The 21,172-nt window shown below is 41.6% G+C and overlaps 1 protein-coding gene across 11 annotated transcripts in view; it reads left to right on the forward strand.

Moving 5' to 3' along the window:
• Positions 1–21,172, forward strand: part of NPNT (nephronectin) — a 79,822-nt gene that overhangs the window by 56,675 nt on the left and 1,975 nt on the right. For 6 of the 11 annotated variants that reach the window (XM_055086157.1, XM_028492152.2, XM_028492151.2 and 3 more), the window contains 4 exons: positions 10,336–10,422; positions 10,921–11,019; positions 18,748–19,004; positions 20,395–21,010. In XM_055086157.1, the coding sequence (XP_054942132.1) occupies positions 10,336–10,422; positions 10,921–11,019; positions 18,748–19,004; positions 20,395–20,505 (554 nt within the window). In that variant the 3' untranslated portion in view covers positions 20,506–21,010. The other 5 variants (XM_055086160.1, XM_055086162.1, XM_055086161.1 and 2 more) reach the window with 5 other exon arrangements.

Below are 21,172 nucleotides of genomic sequence, written 5' to 3' on the forward strand. Positions count from 1 at the left end.
GTGTGGGACTTTTCAATATGCTAATGGTCACTGTGAATCTCTTGGAGAGGTCTATAACGTGCATCATTTCCTGAGTGGATTTAACTGGGTTTATTTAACTGTTGGGATTAGAGTTTATTATAATCCACTTCAGATCAGGCTGGGCTGAACTAAGAATTATAGAGACCATGCTCCACAAATCGAATAGCCTTCTACCATTGGCTCTCATTTGCATGGTTTCTGAGACCAGTGGGTTGATCTTGGACTCTGGAAGAGCCTCGGGGGGAGGGGAGAACAGAAAAGTGCTGGGCAGACTTAGAGCAAGAAAGGCAGATTTAACTGGTGGGCTGCCTGTCTGGACACCAGAGGTATGCTGTAGGGGACTGCTAAAAAGTTGGAGACCAAGTGAACACCAAAGATAAAAATCTGGTATAAGAGCAGGTAGGAGATATCCCAGAGCAGAGAACATAAGAAAAACATTATGTAGAATCCAAAGTAAAGGACATAAGGGGAAAATGCAATTCCAGTCTAGCAATACCATGAAATAGTATGAAGTAATGTTTTTTTAAAAAAAACGTTTAATGACTTGGGAAAGTACCTAGGTTATAAAAATGTTAAGTGAAAAGAATGTACAAAACTGTGCATACCATTTGATCCCAATTACGTGTAAAATACACGTCTTCATAGGTCTGGATGAATATAAAAGTCTGGAAGAAAAAAGACCAAAATAGTAACCATGGATCTATCCAGTTGTTGATATTTGGGGTGATTTTCATTGTCTTTGTGTTATCCTCATGCAGTGATTTTTATTCTTCCCATTGCCACGATCACTGGTCACAGTAATTGATTATAGTAGTCAATCCTTAGGAGAAGGGCCGAGGTAATAGAATCCCGCTCTCCCAGCAGGAGAGTTGAGTCGTGTGATTTGAAAAAGTACCCCGGGGGATTCTGATTGTGAATCATGTTAACTTTATTTAGAACTTACTGGTTTTTAAAAATTCATTCAAAGTTTTAACTTATTTTTAACTTTTCAAAATTTCTTTACAATTGAGCACGTCAGATCTGTCCAGTTCTAGCTAGGAAGCTCTGCAAGGAATATAATAGCACTTGGATCAGGAAGTAGATTTTTCTCAAAGTGTTATCAGAAGCCCAGTTGAACCAGAATAACCTAGGGTGCTTCTTGAAAATGTAGATGCCTAATCCCTACCACCAATTTACTAAATCAGACTTTCTAGGGAAGTACGTCTCCGTCTTTAGTGGGTGTACAGGTCACACAGAGACTTTGTTAAAATGAAAACTTTGATTCAGTGGGTCTAGGTTAGGGCCTGAGATTCTGCATTTTTAACAAGCTCAGAAGTAACACTGCCGATCTGCTGACTACACTGAAGAGTAGGGCTCTCTAAACCATAATGGCAGCTCCAACCCAGCAGAACCATGTCTTGAATGGAGACAGAATTAGCCAGATGTAGGTTGTTTAAAATTTGCCTAAAATATAGCATACAGCATCTGGGTCCTATAAAGAAAAAAAGTGTTGCAGAGTAAAGCTTATAGAATACATTGTAATACGTATCAGGTGCTCTGATGAGTGGCCATATCAGAAAACCAGACTCGTTGCTGTGATGTTCATGAGAATGTGTTGAAATTCCAAGCACCACCAGTAAGAACAAAACTGTTTGCACTTTAATGATTGCTGCTTTGCTGCCTGCTGTCCACAGGTTTTTTCTCTCATTTCCCTTTTACGGATTTTACAGAGTCTGGCTGGTGTGATCACATTGTTCTTAGTCATGGAAATATGATCTTTTCTGATTCTATGTGGTGATGAGTAAAAAGATTGTTTCTGCCGAGGGGTGAACAGGTCTTCAAACTAGTTTGCTTTCTAGTAAACCGTAAGGCCTCGAGAGGCCCTGAGAAGATGCCTGACATCTCCCTGAAGATGAAATTTCAGCGAATGTTTTGAAGGACTGCTTGTAGGTCAGATTCTGGTGCTGTGAATTCTGAAGGTTTTCAAGGCATTTTATGTATATTTTAATTGGATCCTATGATGGCTGGTAAAGAAAAAAATAGCTCTTTCCAGAAAGTATAAATTGAGTTCTCGGTGAATGTGACCAAAGTCAGAAATCAGATTTTTTGTTGAGTTTTATGCACACTTGTCTATCGAGTTGTAATGAAAAGTACTGTGCCATAGCCACTCTGAGATTTGGGGCATGTTACTAAATCTTCCTATGACCTTGTTTCTTCATCCGTAAGTGGTGATAATAATAGTATCTACTACATTGGGCCGTTGTGAAAATTAGGTGAGAGGGTGCTTGGCGTAGAATAAGAACTCAATACACAATAGCTATACTACTTCTGTTGATGTTGTTGAATTCATTTATATGGTGATGATAACATTTCCTACTTAACTCATAAAAACACAGCCCTATTTTGTGTTCTGGTTTTGAGTTTATATTTTTCTGATGCTTTTTATTATGGTTCATTACAGTTTTAATGTTCACAATATTTTAAATGTTATTTTTGGCTAACCAGATCCTTTAGAAACAAATTGATTTGCAAGTATGAGCTATTAGGGGAGCAGAGAAAATGAAAATAGAAAGCTGCTATTTCATAGACCCTTTACTTACGACCAAATAATTGGAACATCCTGTTTTATTTAGGTGTTTACAGTACCTAACTGAACAGTTGTGATGTTAAAACAGAGACAGCATCACCTCAACTTCTTTACCCAGCAAATAGTAACAACAGCCTTTTCAGAGATGAATCTGTCTAGATGAGAAACATACATGATGGGTCTGATAAGTATCAGAAATAAAAGCTTCCTTTCTTCCTCTGAGGTGATTCATTTGGCCTGAGGGCATTGACACCTGTCCCCCACAGTAGGTGGGCTTCTGTGTCACCTCGGGGGTGTTCGTGCCGCACTCACCCAAGCAGCTGTACTGTAGGCAAATCGTCGGCTATGGCACCGCCTGCGTTCTGTTCCAGTGCTTGGACTCAGTCCTGACAGCGCCTAAACTTCTGACTTCCTTTGGCTTAGAAGAGGGAAGGGGATTAAAAACGGTTCTGGTGGCAAAACCCAGGGATCTTTAGAGCTGACAGAGTGGAGATGAAAGACAAGGGGTCTAAGATGCCGTCTCTTGCCTCGCCCCTGCACCCCTTCCCTCCTCTCCTTCCTTCTCTCCCTCCACGTTCCCTGTCAAATGATCTCCCGATCTAGAAGAGCTGAGTCATCACCTTTATGGCCAGACTTAGCTATTGCTCTAGGCAGTGCTTCAAGTTGTCCGGAAACTTTATTAGGAGAGAGAGAGGGGAGTCACATATTGGGGCTCATTATTGTTAGCTGTGTGTATGTTCCACCTTTCACCAGAGATTTAATTCTTCCCAGTTCTGCTCTTTACTCTCAGCCCAAAGGTGTCTTTTGAACTTTGTGGATTTTTCCTACACAGTGAAAGCTTTAGCACACAAGGGCTTATTTCTGTGGAGCCCAGCAGTCTTTTGCTTTTTGCTAGTAATCAGTAGATGGCTGGGAATTTTCTCTAACGTAGTTAAGGAAATGTCAGAATCTCTTTTCCAATCATTTTATTTGCTTCTCTCTGGTAATTTAAAGCTATAATGTGTATGTTCTTCACCTGGAGAGGGAAAGAAAGGGGCAGAGGAGAAAAGGGAGGGGGCAGAGGAGAGGAGGAGAAGAGAAAGCGGTGTGGAGGGGAGATGCGAGGCTCTTAAAACCCTTGTCACTCGTCTCCACTCTGTCATCTCTAAATTTTGCCACCAGAAAGAGCCTTCAGGATATTAGGAAAGTTACATACATACCATTCTCTTCAGATGAACTAAATCCCTAAGTAGAGAAAGAATTTAAGACCGTGTTATCTTTAATCTTTTAGTCCAACAACAAATGCCAGAACTGGCCTGGGTAATGTCATGGGAGCCACCCTAGAACAGAAACAGAATTTGCAAACCTGCCTTTAATAAACTGTGCTTACATTCTGCTATAGTAGTTACTGTTTGGAAGAAGTCTTGCAGTGAGAGGTGTGCGTGATAACATTTACATTTACTTCACTGTGCTTACTTTTAATGCTTTTTGGTAAAAATATGCAGTTGACTCTTTGGGAAACTTCATTCATGAATGCAGGCTATATATTAATATTTCTATCCCTGGGGAAAATATATTTAATAGAATGTTCTGGGATGGAGTTCCTTTTAAGAAGTTTCTTGCTTATCTGTGTGGCCAGTTCTTCTCACAGGCTCCAGGGCTCCGGGGTTCCCCAGCCGCTAGGAAAGTACTGGGCCCCTGAGCCCCAGCCAACCACGTTTTTATCCTGCTGTCTGCTCGCTTCAGTTCCTGTACTTCCCTGTGTTTTAGTTCATGCGGAAGATGATAAGACATACGTCTTGGTGGATGAAATGTTAACTGATGGAAGAAAAATGTTTAGGAAATAAGTCTTCTAAAGAGTATACGAACATTCTTTTTTTTGTGTTAATTTCGGTCATAACTGCCCTCTGGCAGCCACTCCCTCCTCCGTCCTGTTCATTCTCTGTGCTCCAGCCAGAATGATGTACCTGATCTTGGCGCTCCTCTGTTAGAATCTTTGAGACTTCCAGTTTCCGCCAGAATAAAGTCCACAATATTTACAGAGCTTTAAAAGGCCCTGCAACGTCTGCCTGCATCTCCAGCTTCATTTGGTTCCCTCCTTCCCTCCCCCTCCCTCTCCCCCTGTGAGCTCTACACCTAGAATGATGTTTGAGTTCACACCCGTTCACTCTCTAGGGCGCTAGCTCACAGTGACTCATCCTTCAGGTCGCAGTGTAAGCAGCACCTCTCAGAGATTTTCATGCATCTTCCTCCTGGGCTAGCTTAGAGAGCCCCCCTTCTCCCCCTCACCACCAAAGCTCACATAGCATCCTCTAGGTCTCCTTTAAAGCATTCATTCATTACATGGGAGGTTGTTAGATGTCTGTCTTCACCTCTAGAACGTAGATCCCATGAAGGAAAGAGTATGCTCATTGCTTCACAAAAGTGAGCCCAGTGCCTCGCACTCAGTGGATGGTCAGTTTCTTGATTGAGAGCATTAATAAGTGGATGGAATAGAGGGAGGGAGGATGGACAGACAGATGGTAGAGGAACTGTATTGTTAGCATTTCTCTTATCCCTTTCTAATCTCTAAAATTATACCATTCTGATTCTAAGGATTAATGGTCCAACTACAGAAAATATCAGATATGTGTTTGTCTTTATAAATATAAATGTGTGTGTGTGTGTGTGTTAGCATCTCTCCCGGTTATAATTCTATTTTTAGATAAGGCTAGTCATGTATTTTAATTAGCATTTTCTGCATTGAATCAAAGAATATGTTTGAATTTCACAAATACATCTCAATTTCATAGCCTCACATTTAATAACAGGTATCAAGACTATTCAAAGTACTCTTTGAGCAATCAAAATACAAATCACAGACATACAGCTGCTATGGGGTAGGAGACTGTATATACTCTGACAGAACTCTCTTTTCTTTTAATGTTTTCAGTACTTTTTTTTCATAATAGAAATCCTTTTTATAAACAATCTTTAAAAATATAGAATTACAAAAGACAAACCAATAAATGATAAAACATTACTTTTATTTCCAGTACTCAGACTACTTCTATTAGCATATTGGTATATTTCTTCATTATTATTATTGACGTATATGGACATGTAACATTACATCGGTTTAGGTGTACAATATGATTCCATATTTGCATATGTTACAAAATGATCAACACCATAAGTCTAGTTAACGCTTGTCACCAAACATAGTTATAAACTTTTTTTTCTTGTGATTGGAAACTTTTATGATTTGCTCTCTTAGTAACTTTCAAATATGCAACACAGTATTATTAACTACAGTCACCACGCATACATTATACTTCCTCATGATTTACTTATAACTGGAAGTTTGTACCCTTTGACCCCCTTCACCCATTTCATTCACCTCCTACCTCCTGCCTCTGGCGGCCACCAATCTGTTGTTCTGTGCGCTTTTTTTTTTTCTTTAGATGCCACATATAAGTGAGATCGTACAGTATTTGTCTTTTTCTGTCTGCCATAATAATACCCTTAGCATAATACCCTCAGGATCCATCCATGTTGTTACAAATGGCAGGCTTTCATTCTTTTTTATGGCTGAGGAACATTAATTGTGTGTATATATATACCACCACTTCTTTTCCCATTCATCTATTGATGGGAACTTAGGTTGTTTCCATGTCTTGGCTGTTGTAAACAATGCAGTGAACACAGGGGTGCATATATCTTTTCAAATTAGTGTGTTCACTTTCTTCAGATATATACCCAAGAGTGGAATTGCTGTATTATGCAATAGTTCTATTTTTAATTTTTTGAGGACTCTCCATAACGTTTTCAAATTCCTATTCCCACCAACAGTGCATGACAGTTCCCTTTTCTCCCCATGCAAATAACCATCTGTTATTTCCTGGGCAGTCAATTTCCTCAGTTGTTCAAGGGTTGGAGTACTGACCCTCTGCACCGTTGAAAATCTGCATATAACTTTACATTTGGCCCATCCCATCCAAGGTTCCATATCACGTGGTGGATTCAACCAGCTGTGGACGGTGTGGTGGATCTGTTGCACATTGTTCAGTGAAAAATACCCACATGCATAAGCATGGACCCGTATAGTTCAAACTCGTGTTGTTCCGGGGCCCACTGTCTTTCTGATGGTAGCCATTCTAATAGATGTGAGGTGATATCTCATCGTGGTTTTTTTTTGTTTGTTTTTTGTGGTATGCGGGCCTCCCTCTGCTGTGGCCTCTCCCGTCGCGGAGGACAGGCTCCGGACGCGCAGGCGCAGCGGCCATGGCTCACGGGCCCAGCCGCTCCGCGGCATGTGGGATCCTCCCAGACCGGGGCGCGAACCCGGTTCCCCTGCATCGGCAGGCGGACGCGCAACCGCTGCGCCACCAGGGAAGCCCCCTCATCGTGGTTTTGATGTGCATTTCCCTGGTGATAAGTGACGATGAGCGCCTTTTCATGCACTTTTAGTGTATCTTCTTCGGAAAAATCTCTCTTCGGATCTTCCCAGTTTTTAAATCAGATTGGTGTTTTTCCTATGGAGTTGTATGAGTTCTTTATATATTTTGGATATTAACTCCTTATCAGATAAATGATCTGCAAATACTTCCTCCCATTCATTTTTGTCGATCATTTCCTTTCCTGCGCAGAAGGTTTCTAGTGTAGTCCCACTTATTTATTTTGCTTTAGGCGTCAGATCTAAAAAAATCATCTCCAAGGCCAGCGTTAAGGAGCTTAACGCCTATGGTTTTTATTCTACGAGGTTTATGATTTCAAGTCTTAGGTTCAAGTCTTTAGCCCATTCTGTCATTTTTGTGTGTATAGTGTAAGAAAATGATCCAGTTTCATTCTTTTGCATGTGGCTGTCCAGTTTTCCCAACATTATTTATTGAGGAGACTGTCCTTTCCCCATTGTATATTCTTGGTTCCTTTGTCCTATGTTGACCATATAAGTGTGAAGTGTGGGAGTGTATTTCTTATCACTGTTTTTTCTAGTCTGTTTTTTTTGTTTGTTCATCTGTTTCTCTTGTACATAGTGGAAATTATTTCACTTAATATTTTTATATAAACTGTAAAACATAGCAGGGAGTGAGTAGTGAACCTTCTCTTGACACTTCAGTGGGATGCTTACCAATCCATACTGGTGTGTGTAAGGAAGGAGGATTCGTTCAGTACTTGGGCAGAGCTACAGACTGGAGCACACAAAATTGTAAGAACTAATAGCTGCTGAGCATTTCAGGTCTAAATTCCTTGGCATGTTTCCCAGTGAACTGCAGTGAAGGTGTGCGTGATCATCTGCTGCTAAATTAAAAGGTTCTTGGAAACCAAGTGCCTAAAATACTGATAACCATCTGGCACTTTGCGAGTTGTTAGATAACTAATTTTCTGGCTGACTGTTTTCCAAACATGTGGTCTCATTCCTTCCTTTTAACCTCCTCGCATCCCACTTTCTTCGTTTCTGAGCATCCTCCAGACACTGTGAACTCCTTTCTCTAATGTTCCCGAGCACTGTCTTTGTACTTACTGCCTGAAATACTCCGTCTTTCCCCACTCCAGCACTTTGCTTTTTGCTTGGAACGTTCCATGTTCTTTCCCTCTCAGACTGAATGGTGCTTGCTCAGAGAGGATGTCCTTGATCTCCTTTTGTAAAACAGGTCCCTGTGCCAGGAAACCTTTTTAGGATCCTGTCCCCCTGCACCAAGACTGCATTTACCATTTGACCATCCTTCACTTGGAGAAAAGGGTGCTGACAAACCATCATAATGCCCCTAAAATATGGTACTGTAAGATTTGAACTATTACAATCCAGAGGTGATTTCTATAAGTTACAACAAGAGAAGGGAACAAAAAAGTGTTGTTCTATAGAGTTGTGTGTGGGGGGGGGGGGGGTTAACTTTCTCTGTCATGAGAAATGAAGCATGTATGCCTACAACTCTGTAATATTTATAGTAAATAAGAGGCGGTCTCCCTCTCAGAGCCCAAGTGAGGAAAGGAAAGCTGGAATTGGATGTCATTGCTGTCAGTCATCTGAGTGTAAAAGAGGGCGGCCATTTGCCTCTCCCAGGGCACCTGTGATCAGGCTGTGTCCCCAGATCTTGTCCGTTGACCTGCTTCTCTTCTTCCATCTTTCTCAGGCTGTGTGTAGAGGGGTATATGTGAGTGGGGGGAGTGGAAGAGGAAGGGGCTTCACTGTTTGGACTTTTGCAACAAAAAGGAAAAACTTCAAAAGCAGTAAGCTCAAAAAATCAGTGCAAATATTATGGGTTCGTTTACTTGATTTAAAAAATTACTGCTAAAAATAACTGGAACATTAATGAAAAAGAACCCTTTTGACTGATGTGTGTTCCCTGGTGTTCTACATCTTTCACTCCCTGCCTTATAAAAATAGAGCTAATTAATTTAAGTTCTGGCAAAGAAAAGGGAGGATTCCCTGATCTTTGGCCAAGAATTCCCCTCCACTACCACCAACATTCTCACACACTCCCTACTCCCAACCGAGCTATTCTCCCTGACATCATCTGGTGTTTTTCCGTCTTAGTTTTCATCAGAATTTAGAGTTGTGGTGTTCTTTTATCTACATGTTTAATGTTTACCTCTCCCATTAGAATGCAAGCTCCACAGGGGCCAGGTCCTTGTTGGTCTTGTTCACCCTTTTACCTTGTCTCCTCGGGACCTACCCCAGTGCTTGGCATATGGGTGGCCATCAGATGTACACTGAATGAATGAGCAAATGATGATTTATACGAATCCATTTTTTAAAGTGTATTTTTCAGCTCTGTCCCACTTGTTTCATTTGAGGAAAAGGGTTGACAAAGTACGTGGGTTTCTGACAAGACCTTCCCATTCATTCAGTAAACACTTGTTGAGTGCCTGTCACTAGGTCAAGCCCTGGGAATGCCACATGAGTAAGACATGATCGATGCCCTGCAGGACCTCAGAAAGCAGCAGAGGGAGAGACACACACGTGTGTGTAAATAACTGCAGTTCTTTAGGAAAGAGTGTAATAGAGGCGTGTAAACATGAGCCATCAGAGTAGGAGGGGGAAGATTTGAATTCGCCCAGAATGTGAAAGTCCCCCGTCCGTCCGTGTCCCCCCCCCCCGCCGCCGTCAGTGATATTTACACTGACCCTTGAACAGAGAGGGGAAGTTTGGCTGGTTAATTACCAGGAAGACGAGCTCCCAAGCTGGGGATGGGTTCAGAGACGTGAACATGAATGGCATATTTGGGCAGGATTGTGTGTTTTGGGGGTGGATTGTGAATGCTGTGCAATTTGGAGTTTGGATTTGATCTAAAAGGAGCCAAGGAACCTGCTTGAGCCCAGAAGCCATAGCATACGTAGGGTTCGCTGGAGAGGAGTCCATGTTTTGGTTAGAAAGTCAAACCATTCGCTGCAATTACGGGCATTTTGTTTTCCATTAAAACAACCTTAATTTAGAGTTCATAATGTATCTTTCATAGACAAGTTTTAGAATTTCATAGAGATATTTTGCTCGCAATTGGTAGCTGTTTTAAAATGTCTTTTCCAGATAAAGATTTTTTAATGTATTTTATGTTGAATTTTAGAAACTTTTGAAACCCATTTTTTAAAATTGTACCCAGATAAATGTTAAAGTATAAGATCTCTGCAGAACAAACTTCATGAATCTTCATGTGAACAGTGATTAAATATTTTGGATTCTTCCAGATGAGTGAAATACCTAGGTCTTTTCCCCCCGCCCCATCGGTAAAGGTAGCGCTTCTTTGTCATTGCCTTATCGAAACAAAACAAAATGCCTCTCTCTCTTGTAGTTCCACGGCAGCCTTCAAATGACTTGTTTGAAAGATTTGAAATTGAAAGAGGAGTCAGTGCAGATGATGAAGCAAAGGATGATCCAGGTAGATCCCTATATTCTTAGTACCGTTATAATGACATTTTATTTTTTCTCTCCATTTCATTAAAATAACTTTTAAACTGTAGATTGTTCGGTTACATCTGGGAAAATTATACATTTTTTTTTTTTTACCACTTGGTTTCCTCTGTAGTTAAATCAGTTGAGCAAAACCAGTGAATCATCATTATCTTGTTTTTAAAAAAAAAATATAAAAGCAGCATTTAAGCTGAGGAGGGAATCATATTTTATAAGTGATGATGTAAGAAGGTCATAATTTGGCAACAAATGTGTGTTCTATTTTTACAGCTGAGCACTGATGCACAGTTGTGCTGAGAAAGGGTTCATGTGATTTCCTCTTGATCTCATGAAGAGACAGTCTGGTGGGGTAATTAAGTGCGGACAGGAGAGAATACTTGTACAGATACCCCTAGTTCACAAATTCATCTTTGTCATCAGCTGTTGGGTTTGTGGTCTACTCATGTTTCTGGTTATTTCCTTGCAGGTGTCCTGATACACAGTTGTAATTTTGACCATGGGCTTTGTGGATGGATCCGAGAAAAAGACAGTGACTTGCACTGGGAACCGGTGAGGGATCCAGCAGGTAAAACCGTTCATCTACCCCTAGTACACATTTCGGTTGGATCCTATCTGAGGACCCCAGTTCTGATAATCAAGGGTACTATAACGCAGCTCTGTGTTTACTTAATAGAGAGGATAAAGAAAGCTTGTCCAGCATTCATCTTCTATTTTTTTTTAGGTGATCTGAATTTGTTAGCTATCAATTAGAATTTTAAGTAGACAAGCAGTTTATTAAAAGGCCAGCTAATTTCTCTCAAAAAAAGCTTTCTATATATAAAACATGTAGACTCATTCTAAAATATAATTTTCAAGTTACATGCAGTGCCCCATTCCCAAGCATAAAAATAATATTGTGGTACAGCAGCCATCATAGTAGCCTGTGGTTGTTTTCTTGATTATGTCTTTCTCTTTTAAGATGTAGCAGAAGGAGACAGTGGAAATTCCTGCAAAGTTGTGAATATCTCTCACAGTTTAATTTTCAGTCTAATTTGGATGCTGGAGAAATTAGTTGTAAATTACCATCACTTATTCCACAAGAGAATGTTATAAGAAAGGGAGATTTAAATATAGTCCCTTGGAAAATTAAGACTTTTAAATTGCACACTTCCTAAGAATCTATAAAGTTTCAGAACTTACAATATGTTTTGTCGTCTTACTTCAGGAAGCAAAGCTACATATTATTGTTGGTTTTTACCCTCCCTTTTTTTTTTTTTTTTTTTTTTTTTTTGTGCTATGCTGGCCTCCCTTTGCTGTGGCCTCTCCCGTTGCGGAGCACAGGCTCCGGTGCCTTCCCTTTAGTAGTTAAATCTTATATGGGTGAGTCCAACTTAATGGAAGGGTGAGGAGTTTGGTTTCTTTTTTTGCTTTTTATACTCCTGATTCTAGACTTAGAAATGAAAGATACAAGACATGAAGAAAAAGTATGAAAGATACAAGACATGAAGAAAAAGTATGTTACTTGTTGTGGCCCCTCCCGTTGCGGAGCACAGGCTCCGGACGCGCAGGCTCAGCGGCCATGGTTCACGGGCCCAGCCGCTCTGCGGCACGTGGGATCTTCCCGGACCAGGGCACGAACCCGCGTTTCCTGCATCGGTAGGCGGACTCTCAACCACTGCGCCACTAGGGAAGTTCTATGATATTTGTTTTTAAAAGCCTAGTTCCTAAATACCATCCCAAGTGTACAGATAGAGCACAAAACATGTAAAAGTTAACTTGAGGATATGCTCTGTTAAAACCAGCTCTTCTGGGCTTCCCTGGTGGCGCAGTGGTTGGGAGTCCGCCTGCCGATGCAGGGGACGCGGGTTCGTGCCCCGGTCCGGGAAGATCCCACGTGCCCCGGAGTGGCTGGGCCCGTGAGCCGTGGCCGCTGGGCCTGCGCGTCCGGAGCCTGTGCTCCGCAACGGGAGAGGCCACAGCAGTGAGAGGCCCGCGTACCGCAAAAAAAAAAGAAAAAACCAGCTCTTCTCAATGGTCCGTGTGCACACAGGTCAGCTGGAGGCCTTGTTAAAATGTAGATTTTGATGCATTTCTCACACGCTCCTTGGGGATAATTTTAGGGCTCATCCTTAATACACACGTTGAGTAGCAAGTTATTAAAGAATTAGTGCAAAAATATATTCATTAGATCCCCTGAGATTGAAATGTTAAAGATAAAATGAAAAATTGAGGTAAACTTTTAAAAAATGAGTATCCAACAAACCCAAAGGAGTCTTTAGATTTCTTTTAACTATAAAGTAATTTTTAATGCCCCCCCCCACACACCAGTACACTCCCTCATTCTCACTTACATGTTCTCCCTCTCACTTATTTAAGGTTAACTCTGAGCCAGACCACATTATTATTGATATCATAGATAACTGTGAATAAGAGAGAAACCAACATTTATTTAATACCAACTATAGTCCTGACTCATTCATCATCTCAGTTTTAGCGAATCCTCTTATCTACCCTGTGAAGCAGGTAATATTGTTTTTGTTTCACAGAGGGCCAGAGGTTACATCAGTTTCCTAAGGCCACAGAGCTAAAGAATGGACTTCCCATCCAGGCCTCTCTGTACTGCCTGTGCAGCCATCTCAGCAGTTCAGTGCCCAGAACATCAGCATTATTCTGGGGTTTTCACCACCCAGTCTGGCCTCTGTGTCCTGCTTGTGTGCCTGATCCGATTAGCAGATCTCAGGCCTGTAGATTTGAGTGACCACGGACCTGGAGTAGTGTGCTACAGAAGGAAGGATCTTTAGCAACCATGTGTGACAGAATGGTGAATAATGTTCATGGTCATAATGAATAACTCTTTCAAGTAAGGTATACACTGGGGAGAATAATTCGTGCTAAAGCCAGAAGAATTCATTGCACTTCCCTGTAGACAGTCTATGTAAAATATTTGACCTTTAGAACTTAAATACTTTTAGAACCAATTTAGTACTTTTCAACAGTTTCTATTATTCGTCACATTTGTAAATGTTTAAATTTGTTGTGACCCCAAATCCATTTGCCCTCCAATAGAAGAATGAGAAGAGAATTGACAGAGTGGTAGACCAAAAAAAAGGTTTGAAATGGTCCTTTGGCTGTGATAATACAGAACAAGTTGAAAGGAAGTGGTGGCTGCTTGGGTGATTGGATAGCTCCTGGTGATTGGCTCTGGCCCCTCAAGGATGCTCTTCTGGGGGTTGCTCCAGGTTTTTACCAACAACTTGGATGAACCGGATATTGAAGGCATACTAACCAATCTGTGGATAACGTAAAGCCAGAGGAGAAAGCGACTGTGTGTGCCGACACAAACAGCATCCAAAGATGAGATCAATGGGTCACACTTAAGAGGATGAAATCTACTGGGGATGAATACATGGTGTAGCTCATGGTCGAGAAACCACCTACACAGCTGTAGGAGGCGGAAGATGTGACTTAGCAGAAAGTGTGAAAGACTTTTAGCGTTTTTGTGGGTAATAAATCAATATGAGTGAACCCTGTATCAATGCTGTCCCAAAGCTGGGTCATCTCCATAGAAATAGGTATTTTTTCCAGCATGGAAAACACACTTTGGTAGGTTCTTACCAGTCTGAGAAGTACACAGGTAATTGTAGGTCACTCACTCAAAGGAGAATGACCTGGGTGGAGAGGTGTCTCAGAGCCTGTAGAAAAACAGGTGAGGAACCCAGAATGTTTAGCCTGGAGAAGAAATAATGGAGCAGGGCAGCTTTTCAAATACAAGACCGACAACATCTATCTCAGTTGTTCCGTGATCACAAGGGGATAAGAAGTCGGATCAGTAGGTGAGAACTACAGGGGGATTGATTTTTTGCTCACTCAGAACTTTACCATAGTCAGAGCTGTCTAAAGAGAAATCAGGCGGCCACGGAAGCAGGGAGCTCTCTGTTGGTGGAGATGTTTGACTGGGTGACATATGACAAGATATTGTTTTGAGAATGAGACAAAGGGTGGATTAGAAAGCCTCTTATACGGGCTCTGGGAGCCTCTGACTCGGAATGGAATGTCCCAGGAGCTCAGTGAGCAGGGTTCTGGCTTGGGGAACGGATGGGAAGACCAAAGATGGCAGAGATTTAGTTACAAGAGGTAGGAGGGCATAGCTTATGTCAGGGTGGAATCGTAGGCGGGCTTTTTAGAATATGTTGGGGAGTTCTAACCATGTACAGATTCTGACATATTCAGATGGAGAATGCTAATGAAGCTTACTTTCCGTGCCTGTTTTTCTTCTAGGCAGTTCAGGTGGGTTATGTATGTATCACATGCTAAGGCCAGAGAAGACTATAAGCCATTTAATGAGTTATTTTTGTGTATCATTCTACCACACTAATTGTTTGCTTGTTTCTATCTAGATTACACCATTTGTAAAGGAACATATGTTTGGATTTCCACATCTGATTTGTATGTTGTGCATTTCTTATAAGATCCAGATTTGCAAATATTCTTATATGCTAATATCTCTAAAAAACCCTCCCTTAAACAAACTAATAACTTTGAGAAACAGCTGCAAAATAAGTGCATTTTTTAGTCACCTCCCTGGTGCTCATTAGGTTTTGTTATCACATTCAGTCTTAAACTTAACTGCGAGATAGTGAAATTAATCCATCCTCTAGGGAATGGAAAATTGTGCTCCTGACAGATGTGATAATGTGCTACAGACTTACAGCTGTGGCCCTGAGCACACGCCCTTCTCCTGTAGTGTCAAGGCTAAACTTGGGGCCCTTTTCCTGGAACCCTAATCTCAACCGACTCAGCACTCTGTCTGCTACTGGTAGCTACAAGGAATTCGTTTAAATATAAAATATGCCAGCGTGTACGTACAACTATGTCTATTGCAGCGTTAAGAAACATTATTTTGAAATACATGAAAATGGAAAAATAAATCAACGGTGACAATAAAAGCTCCCTCCCAACTCTGGCTCCCAGTCCATCCTCCCCAGATGCAGCCAGTTTCTTGGTTACCTTTCCAGAGAGCTATTTTTCCTCACAACAGCCCTCTCTTCTGTACCTTGCTTCTTCCACTTAACAATATTATCTTAAGAGTTAACCTGAGTGTGGACCTGCTATATAACACAGGGAGCTCAGCTCGGTGCTCTGTGACGACCTACATGTGGGATGGGGGGTGGGGTAGGAGGGAGGTCCAAGAGGGAGGGGATATAGGTATACATATAGCTGAATCACTACACTGTACAGCAGAAACTAACACAACATTGTAAAGCAATTTTACTCCAAAGGAAAAAAGAAAAAAAAAAAAAGTGAGTTGACTTTGAAGCCAGAATGCGTGGGCTGAAACCCACCATCGCCACTTACGAGCTTGGATCTTGAGCAAGTTATTTAAATAGGGTCATCAGTAGTGTCTAGTAAACATATGTAAAGCATTTAAAGCAGTCCCTGTCCTAGAGTTACCATTCAAATAGTATTAGCCATTGTTGTCGAAGATAGATTGTTCTGTATCGGTGCATACATAACACCTTCATTCTTAAGTGAATGGCGGTTACTCCATCACTTCTTAAACGTATTTAACCAGACATCCATTGAGGGACGTTTCAGTTGTTTCCAGCCTTTTGGTAGTTCAGACAACGCTGCAGTTAGTAACCCTGTCCAGATATCATTTCATATATGTTTGAAATTAAAATTTTATCACCTGTATATCTGGCAAGTGTTACAGCATCTATTATTTACCAAAAAACAACTTTAGATATTGTGATGCTTTAAACTGAATCCATGAAAATATTTAATGTAATTTTTTATTTAAACCAGTATTTTGGAATCAGAAGTGAAATTTTTATTTAATAGGTAATTTGGAGTGCTAGATCAGTTTTTCCCTTAGCAGCTGTTCCAACTTTGTAATACTTCCATTTATTAAAAAGGGCAAGAATTCTTCATGGTAAAAAGAAAAAAAATCCTAGTGGCCACAGAGTATCCCTGTAGGGGAAGAGCAATAGTAACCTCATTTATAGAGTTTTAAATATCTATATAAAATGATTATTTGACTCTTTTATTAGGATGTCTTGGTTTTTGTTAGGTTGTCTTGCTGCAGGCAGCGTCTGGCATAGTGATATTAGTATACATTCCACAGGGATTTAAGATAATCCTTGTTTTCTTAAAACTTGCAGGTTAACTGTAATAACCTTATATCTTAGTCTTAACCAAAATACCTGTGATGATTCAAAAAGCTGACTAACGGGGAGACATTCTAAATCCATCTAAATATTCTGGCTGAAAATATTGTTTGGATTAATTTGGGGAAGACAGGGGTGGAAGGAGTACAAGAAACTGTGTTTGTTTTTGGTGAGTCAAGTACCCGACTCAAGGATCTAGTTCTCTGTTGTTTTCTGCTGTATCCTTGGAACGTCATTTATTCAACAAATGGCATTAAACTCCTACCACACTCTAGGAGTGTAATGGGGTTCGGAGGGAGATTGGCTCTGACATCAAAGAGTTCACAGTCTCTTTGACTGTAAGAGACCCTCTTTGACTGGGGGAGAGAAACGTGTAAACCAGTGATTCCTGTGCTGAATAGGGGTTCAGGCAGTTCTGAACTCATACTGTTACTCTGCTGCCTACTGGCTGGGTGACACCTTGGGTGACTTCACCTCTCAAAGCCTTAGGCTTGTTTTGCAGATGCAGAAGCTAATAAGTGTTCACTTCAAGGGCTTGTTAGCAAGGTTACATGAGATGCTCCCCGGAGAGCCCTCATACAGAACCTGGCCCTCACAGGTACACACAACTCACCTATTTGGGCCTTTAAAGAGGAGACTGGGTAGATAGAGGAAAGCCACTTGAAGAATAGGACATCCCAAACCTTGTCATGTCTTGTACAGATTAAGCATAAGGAATGCTTTTCGATGAAAGATAAGTGGGGTTTCTACCAAAGCAGTTACAGGTGTTCAGCATTCCAATCACATTTTTCCTATGGATAAGTCAGTGTTGAGACTACAGTGTGTTTTTCAGGTGGCTGCAATAAAACAGCCTGAGGGGAATGTCACTTGTACCTGGACTGAGTTTCAAACTACTACTTGCAACTTTCCGTCTCTTGAGAAGCACTGTCCCCCACGTCACTGCTGCTCAAACATTTTTTCCCCCCTTAACTGCAATTCCTCTAACAATAGAGGGAAGCAAATTCTGGAGCCCTAGGGATCCAAGGACATCATCAAAGCGACCTTTCCAAAGGGAAAGATTTTACTAACATTTTGTGTTCATGTATGTGTAATGGAAAATTTCTATGGTAATTATATTGTTATGGATTTGTATTTATATAAAAATCTTTTAAACTGCTTACCTCCAAATATTATTGATGCTCCAGGAAGATGTGGCAGGTTTCTAGAACACTTCTGCATCTTCTTGAGGTCAGGTATGAGAAGCACAGCCAACTCGTTTTTAAAGGATCCTTCTCCCTTTAGAGCAGCGGTCCCCAACCTTTTTGGCACCAGGAACCGGTTTCTCGGAAGACAGTTTTTCCACGGACCGGGGAAGGGGGGATGGTTATGGGATGATTCAAGCACATTACATTTATTGTGCCCTTTATTTCTATTATTATTACTTTGTAATACATAAGAAATAATTATACAGCTCACCATAATGCTGACAAGAGGCGGAGCTCAGGCGGTAATGCGAGCGATGGGGAGCGGCTGCAAATACAGATGAAGCTTCGCTCGCTTGCCCGACGCTCACCTCCTGCTGTGCGGCCCGGTTCCTAACAGGCCACGGACCGGTACTGGTCTGTGGCCGGGGGGTTGGGGACCCGTGCTTTAGAGATTTTTTTTTTTTTTTTTTTTTAAAGAGGGGAGAGAGGAGATAATAAACAGATCTAGTGCCCCTTTAAATCACCATCTGCTTTACTGCCAGGAGACAGAAAATCCACCTAGAAAATTCTCCCTGGTAACTTCACCACCATACCAGCCAGCCAGCATGACAGTATAATTCTAGGTGCAAGAAGATCAAGAGGTGGTGAATGTGTGAATGCCTGTGTATGTCTGATCATATTTAACTGGAAATATTTATAGCATTAGGATGACTAATTATTGCCTGTCCCTGGCATAATCTGTACTCCTCATGAGCAAAGTGTTTTCTGTAAATACAAAACCATAGCATTTAAGACAGCCATGGACCTAAGTCCTATTTTTCTCCTTCGAAAATCTGGAATTCTTTCCTGATGACTGGCACCGTCTGAAGTTCACTAAAACAAGAGGAGCGAAATGCCTGTCCTCGCCGTCGCGCCAGCAGGGACGCGGGCGCGCGCATACACGGCCCTGCTCTTCCCCTGCAGGTGGACAGTATCTGACAGTCTCGGCAGCCAAAGGCCCGGCGGGAAAGGCCGCTCGCCTGCGGCTCCCCCTTGGCCACCTCCTGCACTCAGGGGACCTGTGCCTGTCGTTCAGGCACAAGGTGACGGGGCTGCACTCCGGCACGCTCCAGGTGTTTGTGAGAAAACACGGTGCCCACGGAGCGGCCCTGTGGGGAAGAAATGGTGGCCACAGCTGGAGGCAAACGCGCATCACCCTGCGAGGGGCTGACGTCAAGAGTGTAAGTAGACCCGCCGGCGAGGCCGAACCGGGGAGGGTTTCCTTTCAGAGGAGAACTCTGGGGTCTGCGGTGGACGCCTCCGGCTCTTCCTGAATTTAGGCGCAAGGCTTGTGCCTTGCCCGGGCGTGGTGACCCCATGCGTTGCGTCTTTCTATACCCCCTCTGCCCCTTCGTACACGTGCTTCATGGCAACCTCTGACCACTGTCACTCTCCCCACCCTGGTGAATAGCCCCTATTTTTAATGAAAAAGAATTGTAGGAGTTGAAAAAGTGAAAAAAAAAAAGTTAACAGAAACTTCAAAGGGTGGCGGCGGGGTACCTGCTTTTCCTTCTCCTTAAACTCCTTGTACTTCAAACTTTGACCACCATGAGTTACCCTAAAGTGGTTTTTTTCTGGGGGCGGGGGGAATGTTTCTTTAAAGTCTTTGTTTTCCCTTTGCCTCAGAGATCATAGTTAAGCAGGCTTGGATGGGAACCAGAACAATATGCTTGGAAAGTATTTTCCTATTCAGGACAGGTGGTGGGAAAAGCTTCGATTGAATATATAAATTTTATCCTAAGTAATCAAGTCATAGGTAGCAATAAAATGATCTATGACACCCCACTGAAATAGTGAATGTATTTGGAAAAAGTGTCTTCTTTATGTTGATCCTAATGAAACAGTTATTAGGAAATTCTGCCTCTATACCTATAGGTATAGTATCTAGAAACTTTTTAAAACAATCGACTCCATGAAAACAGCTTGTATCAGAGTCCTGGATTTTGTTTTACTCTGTTTCTCTTTCTTAAAATTTTTCTTAGTATTTACATTGTTTGGAAATATAAAAATAAGTTGTTTCACATCCTAACATAGGTTTCTGTTAGATAAAATACAGGAAAGATTTTGGTCTTTACATAAGTGAAACACCACTGTGATTACATTAGGGTGTTTGATTCTATTCCATTTTAGGCAACAAAACTATATTAAATTAACCCAGAGGAGGAACTAGAAAACGTCTAAGATAGGCTGCATGATTATGATCTTTCAGATCTTTGGCTCCTAATTTCTACACCTTTATATTCCATCACACTCTTTACTTCTGACCTTGGTAATCTTTGACAAAAGTGTCCACTTCATAATCAATCCTAAATGGAAGTAGTCCATTGTTTAGAATGACTTTTTAAAGAGTAACTGATTCTGGGCAATGGGGTCTGGTTAACGATTTACTGACGACTTAAGTTTCTACCAGAAGGCAAGCCTCAGTGACACTGGCAACTCTGTTCTAGTCTTTCCTTCTATTAAGTAAGTTTACTATTTAGTTTTGGGGAAAGTTTGTCTTTATTTTGCTAAATGAGCAAGCATTGGAAAGGGGCAGAGGAGGCTTGACCGGTGTGTACGTTCTCTCCCTAGGTCATCTTCAAAGGTGAAAAAAGGCGTGGTCACGCTGGGGAGATTGGATTGGATGATGTGAGCTTGAAAAAAGGCCACTGCTCTGAAGAACACGAGCAACTCCAGAACTAGCAATGAACCCCCGTGTTGCTCCCTCCTCTTTTTCCAATCTTCACCTCCTGTCCTCTCCTCCCTCTTATCAGGCCTAGGAGAAGAGTGGGTCAGGAGAGAGTCTGGTTGGTGACCCACATCTTGCTGGCCTGCTTTTGTGCAATCCCAGTGAACAGTGACACCTTCCTTGAAATACAGGGGGGCATCTGTAGATGTGTCCAAAGCCATCTTTGCGTGTTACCTTTCATCCTGTGTCTCTTAAGAAGGCCTTCAGTGTGTGTGACCTATACCGTCCTTCATCCTGGTTACAAGGTGTTCCTTGTAGCAAATTAGAGGAGAAGTTTTCAAAAGAAATCTGTTGCAAATGACCATTCTGTTATCTGTTCAGTGTTGTACCACGAGTAGTATTGACTTCCCCTAAGATGCGTTGTACAATGTGCTTGTGAAATTGTTTTCTTCTCTCCACTTGGTAGTTCTGGTCTGACCTGAACTCTGACTTTTACTGCCATTCACTTTATAAAAGAAGGGTATGTAGCATATCAAGATGCATTTATTCTTGTTATCTGTATTTTTCTTTTAAAGATAATTATGTAGAGTGGGCACACAATTCCTCGTTAGTAGTACTGTGTTTTGTGTAAATGTGTTATTGGTATTAAGTAGTTATGTGTTCCTAATATTTACAGACTCT

The sequence above is a fragment of the Physeter macrocephalus genome, chromosome 7 (assembly GCF_002837175.3).
Source record: "Physeter macrocephalus isolate SW-GA chromosome 7, ASM283717v5, whole genome shotgun sequence".
Lineage (NCBI taxonomy): Eukaryota > Metazoa > Chordata > Mammalia > Artiodactyla > Physeteridae > Physeter > Physeter macrocephalus.